Source organism: Carassius auratus, chromosome 39 (assembly GCF_003368295.1).
Source record: "Carassius auratus strain Wakin chromosome 39, ASM336829v1, whole genome shotgun sequence".
NCBI lineage: Eukaryota > Metazoa > Chordata > Actinopteri > Cypriniformes > Cyprinidae > Carassius > Carassius auratus.
In genome coordinates, this window is record NC_039281.1 from 10,050,959 (window position 1) to 10,073,171 (window position 22,213).

At 35.0% G+C, this 22,213-nt stretch overlaps 2 protein-coding genes across 3 annotated transcripts in view; one reads left to right on the forward strand and one right to left on the reverse strand.

The window, feature by feature from the left end:
* LOC113058065 (WD repeat-containing protein 1-like) overlaps positions 1-22,213 on the reverse strand; it is a 282,582-nt gene that overhangs the window by 21,278 nt on the left and 239,091 nt on the right. The gene's annotated exons all lie outside the window — the stretch shown is intronic.
* On the forward strand, positions 2,616-21,252 carry LOC113058060 (uncharacterized). Of its 2 annotated transcripts, XM_026225729.1 has the most exons (11): positions 2,616-2,835; positions 3,969-4,208; positions 4,398-4,436; positions 4,715-5,050; positions 9,103-9,342; positions 14,789-15,118; positions 15,329-15,565; positions 16,360-16,488; positions 16,699-16,806; positions 17,620-17,691; positions 18,983-21,252. In XM_026225729.1, the coding sequence occupies exons 1-11, from the start codon at positions 2,667-2,669 to the stop codon at positions 19,168-19,170; spliced, it is 2,088 nt and encodes a 695-aa protein (XP_026081514.1). In that variant the 5' UTR covers positions 2,616-2,666; the 3' UTR covers positions 19,171-21,252. The 2 variants fall into 2 exon arrangements, with proteins under 2 accessions (XP_026081514.1, XP_026081515.1); XM_026225730.1 differs by lacking the exons at positions 2,616-2,835; positions 3,969-4,208; positions 4,398-4,436; positions 4,715-5,050 and adding exons at positions 6,927-7,122; positions 7,527-7,853.

Below are 22,213 nucleotides of genomic sequence, written 5' to 3' on the forward strand. Positions count from 1 at the left end.
TTAATTTGATTTTGATTGCTTCGACTGTTCTCATTTGTGAAGTCGCTTTTGATAAAGCATCTGCTTAATGACCAAACTTAAATTTAAATTGAAAGTATGTGCACATTTTGTGATGAAACTATCTACATTATTTAGAGTGTGTATCAGAATTAGTAAATGAGGGTTCAGGACAAACAAGTTCATCACAATTGTGTCTTTGACAGAGACTTGCATGCATCCTGTCACCCTTTTAACCATATATACATCTAAATTAATATAATAATGTCCATGCATGCAGTCTTTGCACTTGTCCGGTTGTCTACTTGCATGACATATTTCCTGAATTTGGCCAAAGTGTTCAAGTTTGTGTGAAAACCACGTGTGTGTATGTGAACTACTTTTGACAAAACCAATGACACACACTTTCAGTGCTGCAAAAAAATGAAGTTCTTACAGAGCTTTACTCAACACATTTTGTACATATAATACTTAGCAATTATTTTATGATTTCAGGACACATGAGCTCCTGACCGTGATGAATTATTGAGTTATAAAAACACAAATCAACTCATTCTCACCTGTGAAAGTTTATCCCATTTCTTCTGGAGTTTAAATCTTTTTTTACAGTTTTTACAACCAGAGATTTTTACTTTGAGTGACACGTTGACTGTTCCAAGATGGCGGATGCATCGACGTATCTGAAGCAGTCGAATCTACATCTACATATCTATGTTTCCTCATGAAATGTTATTGAGTTGTTGCAGATGAAACATAATGTGGATAACATAAAAAAAAAAATCATCAGGTTGATATTGATTATTAATCACTCAAACCCCCTCTATATTACCATCAGTCTGCATGTGTGTTGTTTTTTAACACTTTTTATTTGTGATTGTAGTTCTAATCGAATCCTCGTCCAAATCAGAATTTGTGGGCAGTGTTAGCCATTAGAGTTCGACAGATCTGCACTTTGAATGTAAGCCTTATGTTTGTTAATCTTACACTGTAGTTTTTTGTCTAAGATGATGGACAGTTCTGAGCCGAGGCGGGTTGCGTTTATTGTGTTTATGATTTTAATGCATAATTTTTTTCTGTAATATAAGATTAATGCATTAAATCAGCAGACCTAGTTGCAATATTACATTAAGAGTCTGCAGTGATCTACTCATAGTCTATACAGTAGTGGTATCGGCCGATAATTAATGCGCATCTCGTCAGTAAAGCAGTTCTCTAATCAGCGGAAGGTTCCATCAGGTGTGTGATTTCCCATAGAACAGCTGTTATTACACAGAGCCGTTGTTTACTGAGAAGCTGCACAAATCAAAGATCAGCATCATTTCTCTAAAGTCCAGTCTCCAGCAGAAGAGTGTGACGCTGCTTCAGATCGTCTGGTGTTCTGGCTCTCATCAAGCGTCTTCACTGCGAGACTCACACTGGACTGACACATGAGGAAACCTCTGACCGCTTCACCGAGGAAAGAGGAAGTTTGCTCATATGGAGGAAGACACATGCTGTTAGTTCACATCACAACTCATCTAAAACAAGACAAACTAAGAGAAAGAAGGAACCATTTTCAAGCACATTTAATCTTGTTTTAGAAGCTAAAAGAAAGAAGTATCTTTAGTTGAAACAGTATCTTTAGTTGACTGATGAGATGCTGTAGACATGTTTATTGAGAGTAAAGCAGAATCAGGTCACGTCTCACTCTTCTGCTGGAGACTGGACTTTAGAGAAATGATGCTGATCTTTGGACTGATGCTGCTGCTGCAAACTGCTGCATGTGAGTCACTTTCACATCAAACTCATCTCAAATAAAATCATTGGAGTTGTAAAACTACATTAAGAGTTTGCAGTGATCTAGTCATCTTAAGAGTTTGTGTTTGTGGAGAGTTACAGATGTGAGAGGAAGTGTGTGTTTCTTCAGATCCGTTATACTGAAAACATTTAGTATTTTGTACTTTTATTTACATTTTTCATATTCATTTTTTTTATAAATGATGTCTTCATTAAATATGATGTCAGAAAGATTAATACATTATTAATATAGAGAGAAATGTCAGGGTAATGGGGTTGGACAGAAAACGCAGGTCAAACTATTTCTGTATGATCAGAAGACTGCATGTTAACACACATGAAGCATTTCAGGAAGAAAACAGTGTACACCGTGAAAGCTTGAGTTTAATTTGAATTAAATGAACATTAAGATGATTGAGAGAATATAGACTAGCTGATATTTCAATGTAAAACAGACGTTCTGAATTAAAATGAATGTTTTATTTGAACAGTTATCTTGTATTAGTTGAATCTGTCCAGTAATATGATTATGTTCAGTATTGTGTTAATTCTATCAGTATTAAGTCAGGAGACACACACATGACATTGTTCTTCAAGAGAAAAGAGTTCAGCATTAGATGAGCGTTACTGAGATGAACTGAGATCAGATCAAGAGTCTGAAATCTTACTTCTGTTCTCTGTGTGTGTGTGTGTGTGTGTGTGTGTGTGTGTGTGTTTTGTTCTTCAGGTCTGGATCGGTTCTGCAGTTTTAATCAATCTGATCCCTGTTACACAGCTCTGGGAGACAAACTCAATCTGCTGATGGAGCGGAACACTAATAAAAATGATCTGAAGATAAAAAGAGAATAAACAACACAGCAGATGATGGAGTTTGTAGAGTAAAGAATGACAGGATGAGGATGAGTGAATGTGATCTTTATAAAAACAGACCTGAAGTGACAGTCATTAATGGGACTCTGATAATAAAGCGTGTGAACAGATCAGATTCTGGGGATTACAGATTAACACTCACTGACTCAAGCGGCACAGAAACATCTAGAGATCTTCAAGTGATTGTTGAAGGTACAGAAACTCTCTCATCAGACTCATACCAGTCTCATGTTCTCCAAAGATCTCACTCTCATGCAGATGAATCAGTTGAATCTCTGGGAAGGTTTTTATTCCTGTAGCACACAGTAAACACACTACAGACTCCAGTAACTACGGTTGTGATGTCATTACATAAATCCAGCATTTAGTCTGAGATGCTCCTGGTCTGCTGTAACAGAGCTGTGTTCTCAGATCAATGTTGTGTGTGTGTGTGTGTGTGTGTGTGTGTGTGCGTGTGTGTGTGTGTGTGTGTGTGTGTTTGGAAACAATGATACCACTCAAACATTTGTGGTAAGATTTTCAAAAGAGAGATAAATTAATTGTATTCATTATATTTTAAAAGTGGTGAAGAGTGAGAGAAGATATTTAAAATGTAAAAAAAAATATGTTCAATAAATGCTTTAATTTAGTACATATTTAATACATGCAAATAAATGCTGTTCAGTTAACTTTCTATTTATCAAAGAATCCTGAAAAATAAAATGCATCACCATTTCCACAAAAATTATGTGCACAACTGTGTTCAACACTGATAATAATCAGAAATGTTTCTTGAGCAGTAAATCATCATATTATTCTGATTTCTGAAGATCATGTGACACTGAAGACTGGAGGAATGATGCTGAAAATACAGCGGAGCATCACAGAAATACATTAGTTTATAATAAATTCAAATTATTTTTTTATTTGTAATAATATTTCACAATATTACTGTTTTTATGTTAATTTTTCTATCAAATAAATGCAGCCTTGGTGAGCAGAAGAGACTAACTGAATAATTGCAATGTTTCCAGATTTTTGGCAGGTATTATATTATATTATATTATATTATATTATATTAAACACTTTTAATTGTTACAGGGCAATATGTTATTACAAAAAGATATATCTGTTACTGTGATAAAATCTATATTAAAAAAAAATAAGTGTGGGGGAAGGGGAAGGGGCTTGGTCAGAAATGCCTGCTTTTTAAATAAATCTATATTTTTTTTTCTGATGACTAACCTACACTGCATGTTTACTTCAGTGATTATAGATATCATATCAGAAAATCTTGATATTGACTCATCATGAGTCGAGAAATAATCACGTGTCCCTCCCTCCAGCTCCTATTGGCTCAGTGAATGTGTCAATCATCTGCTCCTCCAATCAGAGGTCAGTGTTCTGCTCATCTGACGGGGATCAGATCATCTACAACTGGACTCTGAATGGAGAAATACTAGAACAAGGACCAGTGGATGGAAACACCATTCAGCTAAAAGAGGAAACTGATGGAGACATCATCTGCAGCGTGAAGAACCACGTCAGTCACGCACAGAAGACCATTAGACTCAAACCCTGTCCTGGTGAGATCATTTAATAAACATGAATGTCACATATACATAAGAACTAAAGCAACACTGATCATGTAAAACAGTCAGTTCTCTTGATTCTTGAAAAGTGTCATGAGTTTGTTTCAGCTTGATCTCAGCAGTGAATGGTGTTGATGTGTTCAGAGAGAAAGAAGCTGATTCTGTGCTGATGTTTTATTTCAGGACCAACTTCTGCAGCTGTGACACCAACACCAGAATCTGGTATGAGTTCAACAAACATTACTGGAAACATGAAGGATGGGTTTGTTTTGTGTCTAACAAACCCAAAAAACAATAAAAAAAATAAAAAAAAGCAGGACTTTGTCATTTCAGGCATTTCTGACCAAGCCCCTTACCCTTCTCCCACCCCGCACTTATTTTTATTATATATATTTTATCAAGAGTCTGAAATCTTACTTCTGTTCAACTTTAGTTCCTTCATTATTTGTGTAATATGTGTCTGATTTTAATTAATTGTGTGTGTGTGTGTTGTTCTTCAGGTCTGGATCGGTTCTGCAGTTTTGATCAATCTGATCCCTGTTACACAGCTCTGGGACACAAACTCAATCTGCTGATGGTGGACGCTAGAGAATATGATCTGAGGTTAAAAAAGAGAATAAACGACAACACAGCAGATGGTCCTGTTTGTAGAATAAAGAATGACAGGATGACGATGAGTGAATGTGATCTTTATAATAACAGACCTGAAGTGACAGTCATTAATGGGACTCTGATAATAAAGCGTGTGAACAGATCAGATTCTGGGAATTACAGATTAACACTCGTTCACTCAAATGGCTCAGAAACATCTAGAGATCTTCAAGTGATTGTTGAAGGTACAGAAACTCTCTCATCAGACTCATTCCAGTCTCATGTTCTCCAAAGATCTCACTCTCATGCAGATGAATCAGTTGAATCTCTGGGAAGGTTTGTTCAGTGTCTATGGCCTTGGTTGATTGATTGATGTGTTTGTGTTGTTCAGTGTGTTCAGTGTCTGTGGTGTTTGTTCTGGTCTGGTGTCTTCAGCTGATGGTTCTGTTCGGTCTGTTAGGAGCTTTTCACATCTACATGAGACACACGTCAGGTGAGAGACATCATAATAGATTTGACATGCAAATATTAAGAGTGTGAAGATGATGATGATGATGATGATGTGATGCTTTTAGGAAAGAAAGAGGAAGATGAGAAAGTGAGAATGAGAAGATTTAGAGAGAGACATGAACACACAGCAGAAGATTCATGAGAGCAGCAGCAGATCTTCACATCTGTGAGAAATGACTTCACAATCAGTCCAGCTTTCACCTGCTGAATAAAACCAGGAGACAGAAGAAGCTTTCATGATAGACAATGATCTTTACATGTGTTTATTTCTTGTACACTTTTTTGTATCAGTTTTATTCATATAATTATTTTGTATTCTTTATGCTTTCAATGACTAGGAGTATTTTATTACATTGAATTAAACTCCTTCTGTTCATCTGTGATCAAACTCTTTTATTTCTCTGAATCAGATCTGTCAGATTGTGAACTCATTCTAAGTTTATTTCCATGTTTCTGTTCTTGATCTTTCACTTTATTCTTGATTTGGTTGATTTCTCTTTATGTTCAGTGTCTGTTGAGGTGTTTTATCTGTTTGAAGCTCTTCATCCGTGTCTCAGTTTTGCAGCGTCTGGTGTTTTCTGACTCTGGTTTTGCTTGAATCTGCATTTTCTTACATGACTTTTAACACATTTACCCACATTTGTGCATTTTACTTCAAAAATATATTTGTGTCATTATAGAGAAATGATAAACATCTCATTCTTTAGAAACTGTAATTGATGTCATCGCTGAATTTGTTATGCTTGACTTTGAGTTAAATGAAAATAAAACGCTTTGAAATCAAACCATAGTTTCAGCATGATTCCACGGTTGATATTTATTTTAGACTATTCATGATAACTTCTAGCTAGTTGTCTTGGTCAAATCTTATGTAACAACATTAGACATTTTCATTTCAACAACAATCTGAAATCTGACCCGACAGATCAGAATATCGATTATTTACAGACTGAGAGCAGTGAAAAACAATATCAAATACACTAAAACAGCATTATTTATTGATCAATTAAATTGTTTGTTAACTATTAATGAATAATCAGTTGATGGTAACTGAAAAGCATCTGTAATGTGTCTTTAATTAGCAGTTAAGTTCAGATAAATCAGATGAAGCTCATTTTAAGCGTGATGTTGTGAGTGAAATGAAAGCAGCTGTAGTTGTAGTTTCCTCCTGCAGGTGTCGCTCTCTACATGAGCAGCTCTGAGCAGATATAAACTCAATGTCCCATGAGTCTCAGCTGCAGCAGACAGAAGATTGAAGCTCACAATCCTCTCTTCATTCACACATCAACTGATGGATCCGAGTCAAACATCATGACACACAGTCTGCTGGAAACACCACATATAGACCTGATTCTGCTTTACTCTCAATAAACATGTCTACAGCATCTCATCAGTCAACTAAAGACACTGTTTCAGTGGATTTAAAGAAGAGTCTGTGAAGGGTTTTTGATAATTATTCATTTTAAATCATTTAGAAACAAATCCTTCTCTCTTTTAGCTTCTAAAACAAGATTAAATGTGCTTGAAAATGGTTCGTTCTTCCTCTCAGTTTGTCTTGTTTTAGATGAGTTGTGATGTGAACTAACAGCATGTGTCTTCCTCCATATGAGCAAACTTCCTCTTTCCTCGGTGAAGCGGTCAGAGGTTTCCTCATGTGTCAGTCCAGTGTGAGTCTCGCAGTGAAGACGCTTGATGAGAGCCAGAACACAGACGATCTGAAGCAGCGTCACACTCTTCTGCTGGAGACTGGACTTTAGAGAAATGATGCTGATCTTTGGACTGATGCTGCTGCTGCAAACTGCTGCATGTGAGTCACTTTCACATCAAACTCATCTCAAATAAAATCATTGGAGTTGTAATACTATTATTTGTAATTAGACTAGCTGATATTTCAATGTAAAACAGACGTTCTGAATTAAAATGAATGTTTTATTTGAACAGTTATCTTGTATTAGTTGAATCTGTCCAGTAATATGATTGTGTTCAGTATTGTGTTAATTCTATCAGTATTAAGTCAGGAGACACACACATGACATTGTTCTTCAAGAGAAAAGAGTTCAGCATTAGATGAGCGTTACTGAGATGAACTGAGATCAGATCAAGAGTCTGAAATCTTACTTCTGTTCTGTGTGTGTGTGTGTGTGTGTGTGTGTGTGTGTGTGTGTGTGTGTGTGTGTGTGTGTGTGTGTGTGTGTGTGTTTTGTTCTTCAGGTCTGGAGGTAAACTGCAGTTTTGATCAATCTGATCACTGTTACGCAGCTCTGGGAGACAAACTCAATCTGCTGATGGTGGACGCTAGAAAATATGAGCTGCAGTTAAGAAAGAGAATAAACAACACAGCAGATGATGGAGTTTGTAGAGTAAGATATGACAGGATGAAGGAATGTGATCTTTATAATAACAGACCTGAAGTGACAGTCATTAATGGGACTGTGATAATAAAGCGTGTGAACAGATCAGATTCTGGGAATTACAGATTAACACTCACTGACTCAGACGGCACAGAAACATCTAGAGATCTTCAAGTGATTGTTGAAGGTACAGAAACTCTCTCATCAGACTCATTCCAGTCTCATGTTCTCCAAAGATCTCACTCTCATGCAGATGAATCAGTTGAATCTCTGGGAAGGTTTTTATTCCTGTAGCACACAGTAAACACACTACAGACTCCAGTAACTACGGTTGTGATGTCATTACATAAATCCAGCATTTACTCTGAGATGCTCCTGGTCTGCTGTAACAGAGCTGTGTTCTCAGATCAGATTCAGATTATCAATGTTGTGTGTGTGTGTGGGGGGGGGTGTGTGTGTGTGTGTGTGTGTGTGTGTGTGTGTGTGTGTGTGGAAACAATGATAACACTCAAGATTTTGTGGTAAGATTTTAAAAAGAGAGATACATTAATTTTATTCATCATACATTAAAGTTGTGAAAAGTGAGTGAAGATATTTAAAATGTAAAAAAAAGAAAGTTTAGTAAATGCTTAAATTTAATAAATATTTAACAAACGCAAATAAATTCTGTTCAGTTAACTTTCTATTTATCAAAGAATCCTGAAAAATAAAATTGATTACAATTTCCACAAAAAAAATACTGTTTTCAACATTGATAATAATCAGAAATGTTTCTTGAGCAGTAAATCATCATATTATTCTGATATCTGAAGATCATGTGACACTGAAGACTGGAGGAATGATGCTGAAAATACAGTTTTAACATCACAAAAATAAATGACAGTTTATAATAACTAAAAAAATGTTTTTTTTTTTTAATAATATTTCACAATATTACTGTTTTTATGTGCATTTTTTTATCAAATAAATGCAGCCTTGGTGAGCAGAAGAGACTAATTGAATAATTGCAATGTTTCCAGATTATTGGCAGGTATTATATTATATTATATTATATTATATTATATTATATTATATTATATTATATTATATTATATTATATTATATTATATTATATTATATTAATGATTATTAAACACTTTTTATTGTTACAGGACAATATATTATTACAAAAAGATATATCTGTTACTGTGATATAATATATATAAAAAAATTAGTGTGAGGTGGTAGCAGGGTAAGGGGTTTGGTCAGAAAAATCAGAAAGTCCTGCTTTTTTATTTTTTATTTAATTTTTTTTTATTATTCTTTTTGTATTTTATCCTATTTCTGATGACTAACCTACACTGCATGTTTACTTCAGTGATTATAGATATCATATCAGAAAATCTTGATATTGACTCATCATGAGTCGAGAAATAATCACGTGTCCCTCCCTCCAGCTCCTATTGGCTCAGTGAATGTGTCAATCATCTGCTCCTCCAATCAGAGGTCAGTGTTCTGCTCATCTGACGGGGATCAGATCATCTACAGCTGGACTCTGAATGGAGAAATACTAGAACAAGGACCAGTGGATGGAAACACCATTCAGCTAAAAGAGGAAACTGATGGAGACATCAGCTGCAGCGTGAAGAACCACGTCAGTCACGCACAGAAGACCATTAGACTCAAACCCTGTCCTGGTGAGATCATTTAATAAACATGAATGTCACATATACATAAGAACTAAAGCAACACTGATCATGTAAAACAGTCAGTTCTCTTGATTCTTGAAAAGTGTCATGAGTTTGTTTCAGCTTGATCTCAGCAGTGAATGGTGTTGATGTGTTCAGAGAGAAAGAAGCTGATTCTGTGCTGATGTTTTATTTCAGGACCAACTACTGCAGCTGTGACACCAACACCAGAATCTGGTATGAGTTCAACAAACATTACTGGAAACATGAAGGATGGGTTTGTTTTGTGTCTCACTGTTGTTGTTCAGTGTGTTCAGTGTCTATGGTGTGTGTTGTGGTCCGGAGTCTGGAACTGATGGTTCTGTTCGGTCTGTTAGGAGCTTTTCACATCTACATGAGACACACGTCAGGTGAGAGACATTCATCATCATCATTAGAGATTTGACATGCAAATATTAAGAGTATGAATATAATAATGATGTGTTGCTTTTAGGAAAGAAAGAGGAAGATGAGAAAGTGAGAATGAGAAGATTTAGAGAGAGACATGAACACACAGCAGAAGATTCATGAGAGCAGCAGCAGATCTTCACATCTGTGAGAAATGACTTCAGAATCAGTCCAGCTTTCACCTGCTGAATAAAACCAGGAGACAGAAGAAGCTTTCATGATAGACATTGATCTTTACATGTGTTTGTTTCTTGAACACTTTTTTTGTATCAGTTTTATTCATATAATTATTTTGTATTCGGTCTTTATGCTTTCAATGACTAGAAGTATTTTATTACATTATATGAAACTCCTTCTGTTCATCTGTGATCAAACTCTTTTATTTCTCTGAATCAGATCCGTCAGATTGTGAACTCTTTCTGTTTGTTCATTTCCAAGTTTCTGCTCTTGCTCTTTTACTTTATTCTTGATTTGGTTGATTTCTCTTTATGTTCAGTGTCTGTTTAGATGTTTTATCTGTTTGAAGCTCTTCATCCGTGTCTCAGTTTTGCAGCGTCTTGTGTTTTTTCTGACTGTGGTTTTGCTTAAATTTGCAGTTTTTAAGATGACTTTTAACATGCTTAATAACAATTGTGAATTTTTTACAACATATGTGTGTTATCATAGAGAAATGATAAACATGTCATTCTTTAGAAACTGTAATTGGGGTCATTGCTGAATTTGTTATGCTTAACTTTGAGTTAAATGAAAATAAATTGCTTTCATATTAAACCATATTTGCAGTCAAAAGTCACAAGCTCATTTATTATTATTTTTTAAATTATTTTTAATACAGTCAATTAACATGTTATCAATCAGCAGGATTCCACGATTGATATTTATTTCAGCAACAATCTGAAATCTGACCGACAGATCAGAATATAGATTATTGACAGACTAAGAGTGTTACAAATTGGGTAGTGCTAGACGAAAGACAAAGAGCTTGAGGAGAATCGGGATCAAAAGAGGAGTTTACTGACAATAGGAAATGATACAATACAAATAACAGCATTAACATAGACAGAAGTGTTAATACAATCACGGACCAAGAAGGAACTGAACAGAACGGGTATTTAAACACACAGAAGGTAATGAGGGAACTGGAGACAGGTGGGGAATAATCAATTAACCAAAACAAGGAGGAAGGTGACCAACTAAGGAAACAAAAGTTCATTAACGTGACAAAGAGCAGTGGAACAATATCAAATACACTGAAACAGTCTAGTTAATTAATTAATTAATTATACTTTTTTGTTGACTATTAATGAATAATCAGTTGATGGTAACTGAAAAGCATCTGTAATGTGTCTTTAATTAGCAGTTAAGTTCAGATAAATCAGATGAAGCTCATTTTAAGCGTGATGTTGTGAGTGAAATGAAAGCAGCTGTAGTTGTAGTTTCCTCCTGCAGGTGTCGCTCTCTACATGAGCAGCTCTGAGCAGATATAAACTCAATGTCCCATGAGTCTCAGCTGCAGCAGACAGAAGATTGAAGCTCACAATCCTCTTTTCATTCACACATCAACTGATGGATCCGAGTCAAACATCATCACACACCGTCTGCTGGAAACACCACATATAGACCTGATTCTGCTTTACTCTCAATAAACATGTCTACAGCATCTCATCAGTCAACTAAAGACACTGTTTCAGTGGATTTAAAGAAGAGTCTGTGAAGGGTTTTTGATAATTACTCATTTTAAATCATTTAGAAACAAATCCTTCTCTCTTTTAGCTTCTAAAACAAGATTAAATGTGCTTGAAAATGGTTCGTTCTTCCTCTTAGTTTGTCTTGTTTTAGATGAGTTGTGATGTGAACTAACAGCATGTGTCTTCCTCCATATGAGGAAACTTCCTCTTTCCTCGGTGAAGCGGTCAGAGGTTTCCTCATGTGTCAGTCCAGTGTGAGTCTCGCAGTGAAGACGCTTGATGAGAGCCAGAACACAGACGATCTGAAGCAGCGTCACACTCTTCTGCTGGAGACTGGACTTTAGAGAAATGATGCTGATCTTTGGACTGATGCTGCTGCTGCAAACTGCTGCATGTGAGTCACTTTCACATCAAACTCATCTCAAATAAAATCATTGGAGTTGTAAAACTACATTAAGAGTTTGCAGTGATCTAGTCATCTTAAGAGTTTGTGTTAGTGGAGAGTTACAGATGTGAGAGGAAGTGTGTGTTTCTTCAGATCCGTTATACTGAAAAGCTTTAGTATTTTGTACTTTCATTCATTTTTTTATTTATATAAATGATGTTTTCATTAAATATGATTTCAGATTAATTCATTATTAATATAGAGAGAAATGTCAGGGTAATGAAAACGCAGGTCAAACTATTTCTGTATGATCAGAAGACTGCATGTTAACACACATGAAGAGTTTCAGGAAGAAAACAGTACACAGTGAAAGCATGAGAGTTTAATTTGAATTAAATGTTTAGTTTTGGGTATTATTTTTTTTGTAAACCAGCTCGTGGGACAGGACAGTCACAACAACAGAGAGGTTGTAATAAACACTGATATTTTGCGACCTAAAGAGTAGTTCTCTGTTCGGCCGACTCACATTTCTTTGGTCAAGTATATTATTAAATCTTTGCTGCAAATCATTTTATTTTATGCAAAGCAAACTATAGGACCGCTCTTTCAGAAAAAAAATTGTCTTTTCCTTCTAAAACGCTTGTTAAACGAGTTTAAATAAGAAATGTTGTATATGTTTAAACGGTATGATTTTGTACTAACAACTGTACTGTATGACATTTAACAAAAACAAAGGCAATTGTGCACAATTTGCAATTATTATCCATAATTTAGGATTAGACAAACTTGTTCCGTCCTATTTTTTTTTACCCAGTATAAAATAATGAAAAACACAAATCAACAATGTGTTCAGAGACACATAAAATTAAGATAATGTCATTCTTACATTCTATTTTTTGTAAATGAACCATAAAACATACATCAATTTCCCCTCGGTCTCTCTAGATCGTGCTTTGCTTCTGGAGTCATTTATAGTCCTGTGTCCCTTTGAAATCCATGACCGCACGTATGGATGGGGTTAAACTGAGATAATGGTGGTCCAACAAGGCAGAGAAATAAAAGCAATGAAATTGTGGAAGTGTGGAGAGATGATCGGTTGGCTCTGCAAATTAAGTTCATTTGAGAAAAACCCCTCTCACACATCCTGAGGCCAGTATTCAGGGAAAAGCACTTTAAACTCTTTTATGAATTTGTTGTAACCCCATCTGGTCCCTTCTGTACGATAGCATGCGATTCTCTAGGCTTCTCGCCAGACTCCTAAAAATCACCTTGTTGTCCATCCCTTTTTCATCTCTTCGTCCTGGATGCAGAGGAACTCCTTGGAAGATGCTGTGATTTACAGCATTTTGACTGATTTGGCTATGACGTCCAGGTCTCTCAGACATTGCCTCGAACACCCTTGTCCAAGACCCGGCAGACTCTAGACAACTGAAAGTCTAATTTATCAGCACATTTTTTAAGCTCAATTCTGTTTTTGTTTGATGTGCTGTACAATGTTTATATAAATATTGTATCCATGAAAAAATGAACACCCTTCAAAGCACGTAACAGTTCATGGGCTTTGGTTTTCTAGTTCAACAAGTTCAACAAAAATATTCTCAGGCGACTTCATGTGCAGCTGAAATCTGACGTAAATGATTAAAGCACTCTTTCTGCTTAAACTAGCTGCTTCATCAAGCATCAGGCCAACTTTAGGAACACAAGCAATAAACTTTTCAAATAATAAATTTTTGGACAGTTTATTTTTGTATTTTGTAATGAGTCTTCTTTTGGCTTTTCGAGAATGTTAAGTGCTGCAATGTGTGCCTTCATCTGAGAATGTTCAAAAAGCTTTTTCCTAAATGCCCTCTGTTGTTTTTTAAGATGTTTGTCTGATGACGTTACAGAGCATGTCACCCATTCTTTTGCCAGTTTCCCACCGATTTTTTGCAAATTTGCAGCCCAGATGCGACCCCTCCATAACAAGCCAAGGATATAATGTCTTTTTTGTTTTAAACTCTGCTTCAGTCCATATTGCCCCTGTTTTTTGGCTTTCTCCATATTCGCTGCTTCTTTCCTCTCCTCCACGTGCTTCTTCCTCCGGCCTGCCAGATCTCTCTGTAACATTAGTTGTCGACTTGCTCTGTTCCTCGCAGGTTGCTTCATCTTTCTTTGTGTTAACATCATCAGACGGTGAACTTGAACCTTTGCTATCGGTATCTATAATAATTCTGGCCTGTCTGGTTTTAGGCTCTGCATAAATTAATCACGGAAATTAAGCTGTCTTTTCACCATTTCCAATTAAGCACTGAAGACTTCCCTCGCCCTCAGACACAGACACGTGCAAATCAGCATCCTACAATCACAGAAGTTTATTACTGTACAAATAAAACCTCCAAATCCTTTTTTTTTACATTTATTATAATTTTATATTTTAAAGGGGATAAGGTTTTGACATTATCATTATGTGATTTGTAATTAAATATATACAAGCTACAGATCAGCTAATGTTTTTCATTGATGTATGAGGAGGAGGATCCGCCCAAATAAGGCACCAGATCAGATTTCAGAGACTTGTTCTGGCACAAATTAAGCCCTGATTTAAATGAACATTGAGATGATTGAGAGCATATAGACTAGCTGATATTTCAATGTAAAACAGACGTTCTGAATTAAAATGAATGTTTTATTTGAACAGTTATCTTGTATTAGTTGAATCTGTCCAGTAATATGATTATGTTCAGTATTGTGTTAATTCTATCAGTATTAAGTCAGGAGACACACACATGACATTGTTCTTCAAGAAAAAAGAGTTCAGCATTAGATGAGCGTTACTGAGATGAACTGAGATCAGATCAAGAGTCTGAAATCTTACTTCTGTTCAACTTTAATTCCTTCAATATTTGTGTAATATGTGTGTGATTTTAATTGTGTTTGTGTGTGTGTTGTTCTTCAGGTCTGGAGTTAAACTGCAGTTTTGGTCAATCTGATCACTGTTACGCAGCTCTGGGACACAAACTCAATCTGCTGATGGAGCGGGACTCTAGTAAATATGAGCTGAAGATACAAAAGAGATTTAACAGCACACAAGATGATCCAATTTGTAAAGTAAAACAAGACAGGATAAAGGAATGTGATCTTTATAATAACAGACCTGAAGTGAAAGTCATTAATGGGACTGTGATAATAAAACGTGTGATCAGATCAGATTCTGGGAATTACACATTATCACTCTCTCACTCAGACGGCACAGAAACATCTAGAGATCTTCAAGTGATTGTTGAAGGTACAGAAACTCTCTCATCAGACTCATTCCAGTCTCATGTTCTCCAAAGATCTCACTCTCATGCAGATGAATCAGTTGAATCTCTGGGAAGGTTTTTATTCCTGTAGCACACAGTAAACACACTACAGACTCCAGTAATAGTTTGAGTAGTGTGGAAGATCAAGATTCTCCCGTGTTTGTCATGTGACTGTCATGTGTCCCTCCCTCCAGCTCCTATTGGCTCAGTGGAAGTGTCAATCATCTGCTCCTCCAATCAGAGGTCATTGTTCTGTTCATCTGACGGGGATCAGATCATCTACAACTGGACTCTGATTGGAGAAATACTAGAACAAGGACCAATGAATAGAAACACCATTCAGCTAAATGAGGGAACTGGAAATATCAGCTGCAGCGTGAATAACCACATCAGTCACGCACAGAAGACCATTAGACTCAAACCCTGTCCTGGTGAGATCATTTAATAAACATGAATATCTACACATTTGCTAAACAACAGCAACAAGATACAGAATCTCACAAAACCTGTCAAACTCACTCTGAAGCATATTTATATATTAAGCATTATATATATATTATTTTAACTTCTTTTTACTTATTCCATGACAGTACCTGCGTGGAATTAAATTATATACAACAAACCAAAATTTTACCCAAAAATCTAAAGAAAATATATTCTGCACAATAACTATTTTACCATTTAATTAGCATTGTGATATTATTTCCATGAAATGTAAAAACACTCCCATATCCTAAATTTTCATTACTTAAATGAAGAATTTAGTTTATTTTTGCAATTGCTATTATTTACAATGATAATTTAGTAGATTTTTATTTCTGCAATTGCATATGATACATTTCACTCTGATGATAATATGATTATTTTAATCATATTTTAATTATAATTTAATATAAAGATGAAAAATACTATAATTACAGTACGTATACTTTTCTTTTTATGATATAATTTTCTTTTTATATTTTTTTTTTAATAATTTTTTCATTTTCCTGATATTTCATAAATTTTATATTACAAATCAAAACAGTTTGATGCCCATTAAAACAATAATTGAAACATACAAAATATTTACAGCATTACTACATAAAGTTCTGAACTGGAATGTGTCCTTGTTTTCATGAGATTCAGACAAATCAATTATCTTGTTTGGCCTTTAATTCTTAAAAATGTAGTACTTTATATTAAAAGAGAAAGCAGGTGATTCTGTGCTGATGTTTTATTACAGGACCAACTACTGCAGCTGTGACCTCTAGTTTGACCACTACGAAACCGACATCAATAAATGGTACGAGTTTATCATCAGCACATACGAATCAAACCCCCACTCAGAGCCCCGAAGAATTCAGACGAATGCGTGAGTGCTGAACAACAACGAATACTGCTAATTACAAATAAACCCAGTAATAATGGCAGTAGTGATACAGGCTCTGAAGCTAAAAAGATGTGTTTTTAATTGCATGAAGTTACTTAAGTTCTGTTCTTGTTGCTGTTGGAGTTGGTATGAATGAACTTTTCAAAGCAGTTTTGAAGTTTGTTTTAAGTGACTGTGTTTTTTCTTTCATAGTTTTACAATTCTCTCTGATTGCTTTGGGCTGCGTTGCTCTGATCCTGATTCTGCTGTTCATCACCGTATGTTACATTTACAAGAAGAAGCAGGTCAAGTCAACACAAGGTCAGTGTGTTTAAATCTCTAGTTCATATACTAACTGATGAAGGTTAAAATGTAGTACTATTTGTAGTTTATTTGTCTCAGTTTCAAAGACAGTTACATAAAAACCAAGGTAGAAACATTATAGATGTGAAGAAGATGATCTGAGACAATTTTGGTGGAAATCTGACAAACTTTCTGGGTTTAAAAATGGTGCAAAATGGCAGAAATGCTTTTAAACAATATTATTCCTGAAACATCAAGAATATTTAGAAAGAAAATTATTTGGTTTTAACCAGATAATTTGATGTGATAATGATTTCTGACCATTATTTTTTGGCTAAGTGCATAAGTTTGATCACAATATGAATAGCAAAGTTAAAGTCATTCGTGAAACATGAGCATATTTACAAGTAAATTGTTCTAAAAGCTGTTTGGATTAATAAGTGTTTGTAATTATGGTTTGTTTGAAACATTTGCTCCAACTTCCAAAATTTAAAACATGCATAAAACATCCAAATGTGTAGTGCTCTTTTGACATTTCATTATCATAATAGTATGTAATGACACAATTAATTATTTAACCATTAGCTGCAAATTACTCAGAATTTACTCAGATTTACAAAAGTCTAATGAATGAGATCCAACAAATCAAAGAATGGTGATTATACACTTACTGTATTCTTTTCTTGACTTTTTCTCAATGCTTTACATGCAAACAGTTTGATATGTGAAAATGTTTAACCAGCACGATCTGTTATAAAGCTAGTTTTGAATCCAAAAGTAAAATGTGAGATTGTAGTTGGTCTGTTGCTAATGTCAGTGTTTTCCCGTCAGCCGCTGCTGGAGATATGGAGCTCATATACGCTGATATCTCTCATGAGAAAAAGAGTGAAAAGAAGAATACAGGTAAGAAACTCAGTAAAGCTCAGAGATCAACTTTACACTGTAAAACAACACAAGAATCTGTCAGTTTGTAGTTTATTATTCTCAATCATTAAATTAGTGATGCTACTTCCTAAAACTCAAGCTCAGACATAAAGAAAAGATGAAGTATGAACTGGTTGCATTTTACTTTTAAAATCACTTAGTTTAAAGTTTGAAAACTGCTTTATGGATGAAGATAATGTTTAAAATTCTAAAAACATGGTAATGTTCAGCTCTTTTGATTCTTTAGCTCTGAATTAGCCCGTTCCCATTTGTTCAATGCAAAGTTGTTACTGTGTTTTTCCCCTTTTTACCCAAATGGAGAAGTGACTCATGTAAAAATGTAATCATTAACCTCTTTCTACAGGATGATGGAAAGACTTTAATTGCATGGTTGGCTAGTCAAGCTCAACCATTCAATGCTAGGCTAAATCTGCTACTCGTTACCTGTTCTGACGTAGAGTTTGATTTATTTTTATTACATTAAAGGCAGGGTATAGGTGATTTGGTTCAAAACCTTTTTTGTTATTCTGGTTGAAAGTCTCTTCACATCTTGATAACAAGTTAAGAGGTCTAAATGTATTTATATGTGTATTGTCCCAGATAGCATATGTACATCTGCAAGATGTCTGTTAAAGATCTCCTGATCTGGAAACCATCTGCTGTGTGCAAACATCTGATAGACATCTTTTACATTCATTCTGAATCATAAACATCTTTAAGACATCTTCTAAATGGCTATTTGACATCTGATAGGAAACGTCCTATAGATGTGTGGCAAAAAGATGTTTTAAAAATATACGTCTTGCGGATGTAATGCAGAAGTCTAATAGTCTCTGCGATGTACGTGTACAATCATGGTGGAGTAGTTGAAAGAATCAGGAAGTGAACTTTGCATATCTTTTGCTGCAATATAATGATTTTCTAATTCAGAATATGATCAAAGATTGTGTAAATGTATAACATTGTAACATTTGGCTGCTTAAATGAACAAAATGACTCAAAGATTCATTGATTTTATTGAATGAGAATGAGCAAAAGAGTTGCTAAAATGATCTGGGCTTCCCATCACTTGTTTAACTTGAACTGGATTTGATATTTTCATCATTATTGTTTAATACATTCTCAGGGAAGCAACTTCACTCCTGAAAATCTTAATTCGTCAGTTAGCAACTGTAGTAAAGATGCTATTTCCACAGTAAACTAACAGTGACTAATAGGTATCCAGAGAGTCTTTTCTTGTCTTGTAATCAGTTTTCCTTTCTCGCCACAGAATCTTTCTCAGCTTCTGATGTGGAATATGCCGCTGTCCAGCCGCAGACAAAGAGAAAGAAGAAGAAGAAGAAGGAGGAGGTGGAGGAGGTTCAGTACGGCGAGGTGACGTTCACTCCAAAACAAGCAACTGCTCCACAGCAGAAGCTTCAGGAGGAGTGTGTTTACTCACAGGTACAGAGAGACTAGTTTCACAGCAACACCTCGTGAAGGATCGCACTTTCCCTGGAAACCGAGTGCTTATTTTCACTAATGTTTGGTTTGGGACTTCTATAGGCTATATAAAGCAGTTATCTCTTTGCATTTGTAAATTATTTTGCTTGACATGTTAACAACGGTACTGTATATTAATATGTGGTGTTATGGGTTGTATAGCGTGAGCTTTATTGTACATGTCTGGGCTGAACTGTCATGAGTAAGCAAAACAATGAAAAAAACAGGAAACCAATCGCATGTTATTTTCTCTCGAACTTCTGTGCACTTCTGTTTTTAGCACTTCTCGATTTGCAACTGCGACTATATGAAGGCAAGAAAAAGCTTAAATGAATGTCAGCTTATAATCATGAATCTTGAGGAGGTGATCGATGTGCACATGTGCTCAAAAGTCATGAAAACACACCCTGATAGCACACATAAATCACAGAGATGTCTATTTGACGTCTGCATTACATCTGCAAAACTGAGTTTTTAGAGATTTGCACATCTGCAATACGTCTATAAGATGTTTCCTATCAGATGTCAAATAGACGTTTAGAAGATGTTTTTAAGATGTTTGTGATTTAGAAATGAATGTAAAACTGACTTCTTAAAGACATCTATCAGATGTTTGCACACAGCAGATGCTTTCCAAATGAATTGATCTTTAACAGACGTCTTGCAGATGTGATGCAGTTTGGTGATTTGGAATTAAAACATTTCAAAGCAATTGAAGTCTGAGCTTTTCTAGATTGAGTTATGCATTTATAAATGTGCCCATCCTGAGTGACGTGAAGCAGTCACATATTGTTTTAAAACATTTACAGCAGAGTTGGAAATTAACAGGGGCTTGTGGCGAAAAAAAAATACCACCAAAATGAAAAAAAATTCCACACAAATTCAAGATAAAGGGGTAAAAATTGCCCCAGCGGAAATAAACAATGTATTACAGCTGTCGTGATCAAAATGAAATACTCACTCTGCATCAGATTGCTTTTTACACTTTTTTATTTTAGTATTTATTATTTGTTTATTTAGTATTTTGATTGATTGAAGTAATTGGTTAAATTCAAGTATTTGACATGAAAGACAACTCCGATAAAATTATTAAGGTGCTGATAAAAACTGCCCTCACGAATGTACAAAATGAGTAAATTTCTGACCCTGGTTTACAGAACACTTCTGTTTACAGATAAATATTGCATTACTAATGTCTTAAATTTCATCTCTCAAGTACAGGGAAAGACCTGAGAAAGGCCGAAAAGGTCTGGTAATATCTGAAGGTTTGCACACATAATTGCATAAAGTCCTGTAGTGTTGACTGATAGTAAATAGTAACCTATTTGTTTCTACCAGCTAAATTAGTCAAGGGGTTCAGTTCCCAAAGAAAAACTTAATAGCTTGAATTCACAGTAAAATGCATGTAAACACGTCTTCTAAAAGCAGAAATCAAAATGCACCCAAATCAGTTGAATCTTTGTTGCTTTAATTGATAATAGTTTTGTTTGGTTGGTTTTATAAGTATGTCAGTTTTTTATCTGCATACATTCAGTATACTGTCATTGATTGCTTAAACACATTTCTTGAAACTATGCCTCATGTCTAGTTAGGCTTCTTCCATTCCATCGTCTCTGTGTCCTACAAAAATTGAAGTTCTGATTACTGTAACTGTAAAATCCTTTTTACAAAATGGAAGCAGACAGACACTTTATCTGTATGTAAGGCAATTTGATGTTGTAACAGAGTACAGCTCTCAAAAGTTACAGTAGAATACACTGACGAACACCAACTTGTTTTCCTCCCTGAATGTTCTCATGATTGAGGCGAGTGTGAAGCAACTTAAGTTTTGCTGAACTCATTGCCCAGACTTCCTCATAGTCATACCATGGGCAAGGAAGGACATGGTCAACTAGTGTCAAAAATTTCATCTGAGGCTCCTCCTCCTCCTCCTCCACCCTGGTGTTTTCAATCACGTCTCTCTGGATCCATTGATGCAAAACTGAATGAACTGACTGGGACTCTTTAATCTATCAATTGAAGGTTCTGATTGGTGTGATTAAACTTTGACTGTAGTGTTACCGCGTCGGTAACTGTGTGCTTATTGAGCTCAAGCTATTCTGACTTGAGTGAACAATATTAAATGCTAGTGTTTTCTTAATGACAACATGGTGTAGGTAATGAGAAATGAAGGGATTTGTGTGTAGAGTTTCACAGTGACAGTTCAACAAATCTGATTCATGTGTCAAAATTAGAGTTTAAAGTTTAGAGAAATTAGTTTGCTTTTTAATAAATGGTGCTATGGTCTTGAAATTGTAGTTCAAAAGCCTGGTTATAGTGTTTAAGCAGTTGAGAAAGAAATTTAAATTAATGTACAATATTGGCCAGATCTTTATATGGATATTTAAGTTGGATATATAAGTATATCAAGCTGTATTTGCATGCATACTGTGCAGTCATGTAGAGATATGATAGATAGATATATATATATATATATATATATATATATATATATATATATATATATATATATATATATATATATATATATATATATATATTGTATTCAATTCAATTCAATTCAAGTTTATTTGTATAGCGCTTTTTACAATACAAATCGTTACAAAGCATCTTTACAGAAAATTATGTTTCTACAATATTTAGTAGTAGCTAGTAGTTTGTGCACGTTTGACAGGATTTTAGAAAAAAAATAAAAATAATAATAATACAAGACATAGTCAGCTAGACGATGAACTATCAATATTATTAATTAATAGTTATTATATGATGCAGTCACACATGTAGCAATATTTGTTAGTTCTGTTTGTTGATTCAGGGTTAGCATCATCTGAGGTCCTCTGAGGGTCAGCATCATCTCTTCTCAGGTGTTCTGGATCCAGACTGGAAAATGTGTAAATCCTAGTTACCACGGGATGTAAATCCTGTGGCAAAACATAGAAACAAAATAGAGACATCATTAGCATAGCTGCTGATCCAACAAAGTAAAATTAGTTTAACCCAAGCTAATGAATAAAAATGC

Coding starts and splice junctions, on each gene's coding strand:
- LOC113058060 (XM_026225729.1), top strand. CDS start 2,667: ATGAGGATGAGTGAATGTGATCTTTATAAAAACAGACCTGAAGTGACA. Junction 9,343..14,788: donor TAGACTCAAACCCTGTCCTG/GTGAGATCATTT, acceptor GTTGTTCTTCAG/GTCTGGAGTTAAACTGCAGT. Junction 17,692..18,982: donor GAGTGAAAAGAAGAATACAG/GTAAGAAACTCA, acceptor TTCTCGCCACAG/AATCTTTCTCAGCTTCTGAT.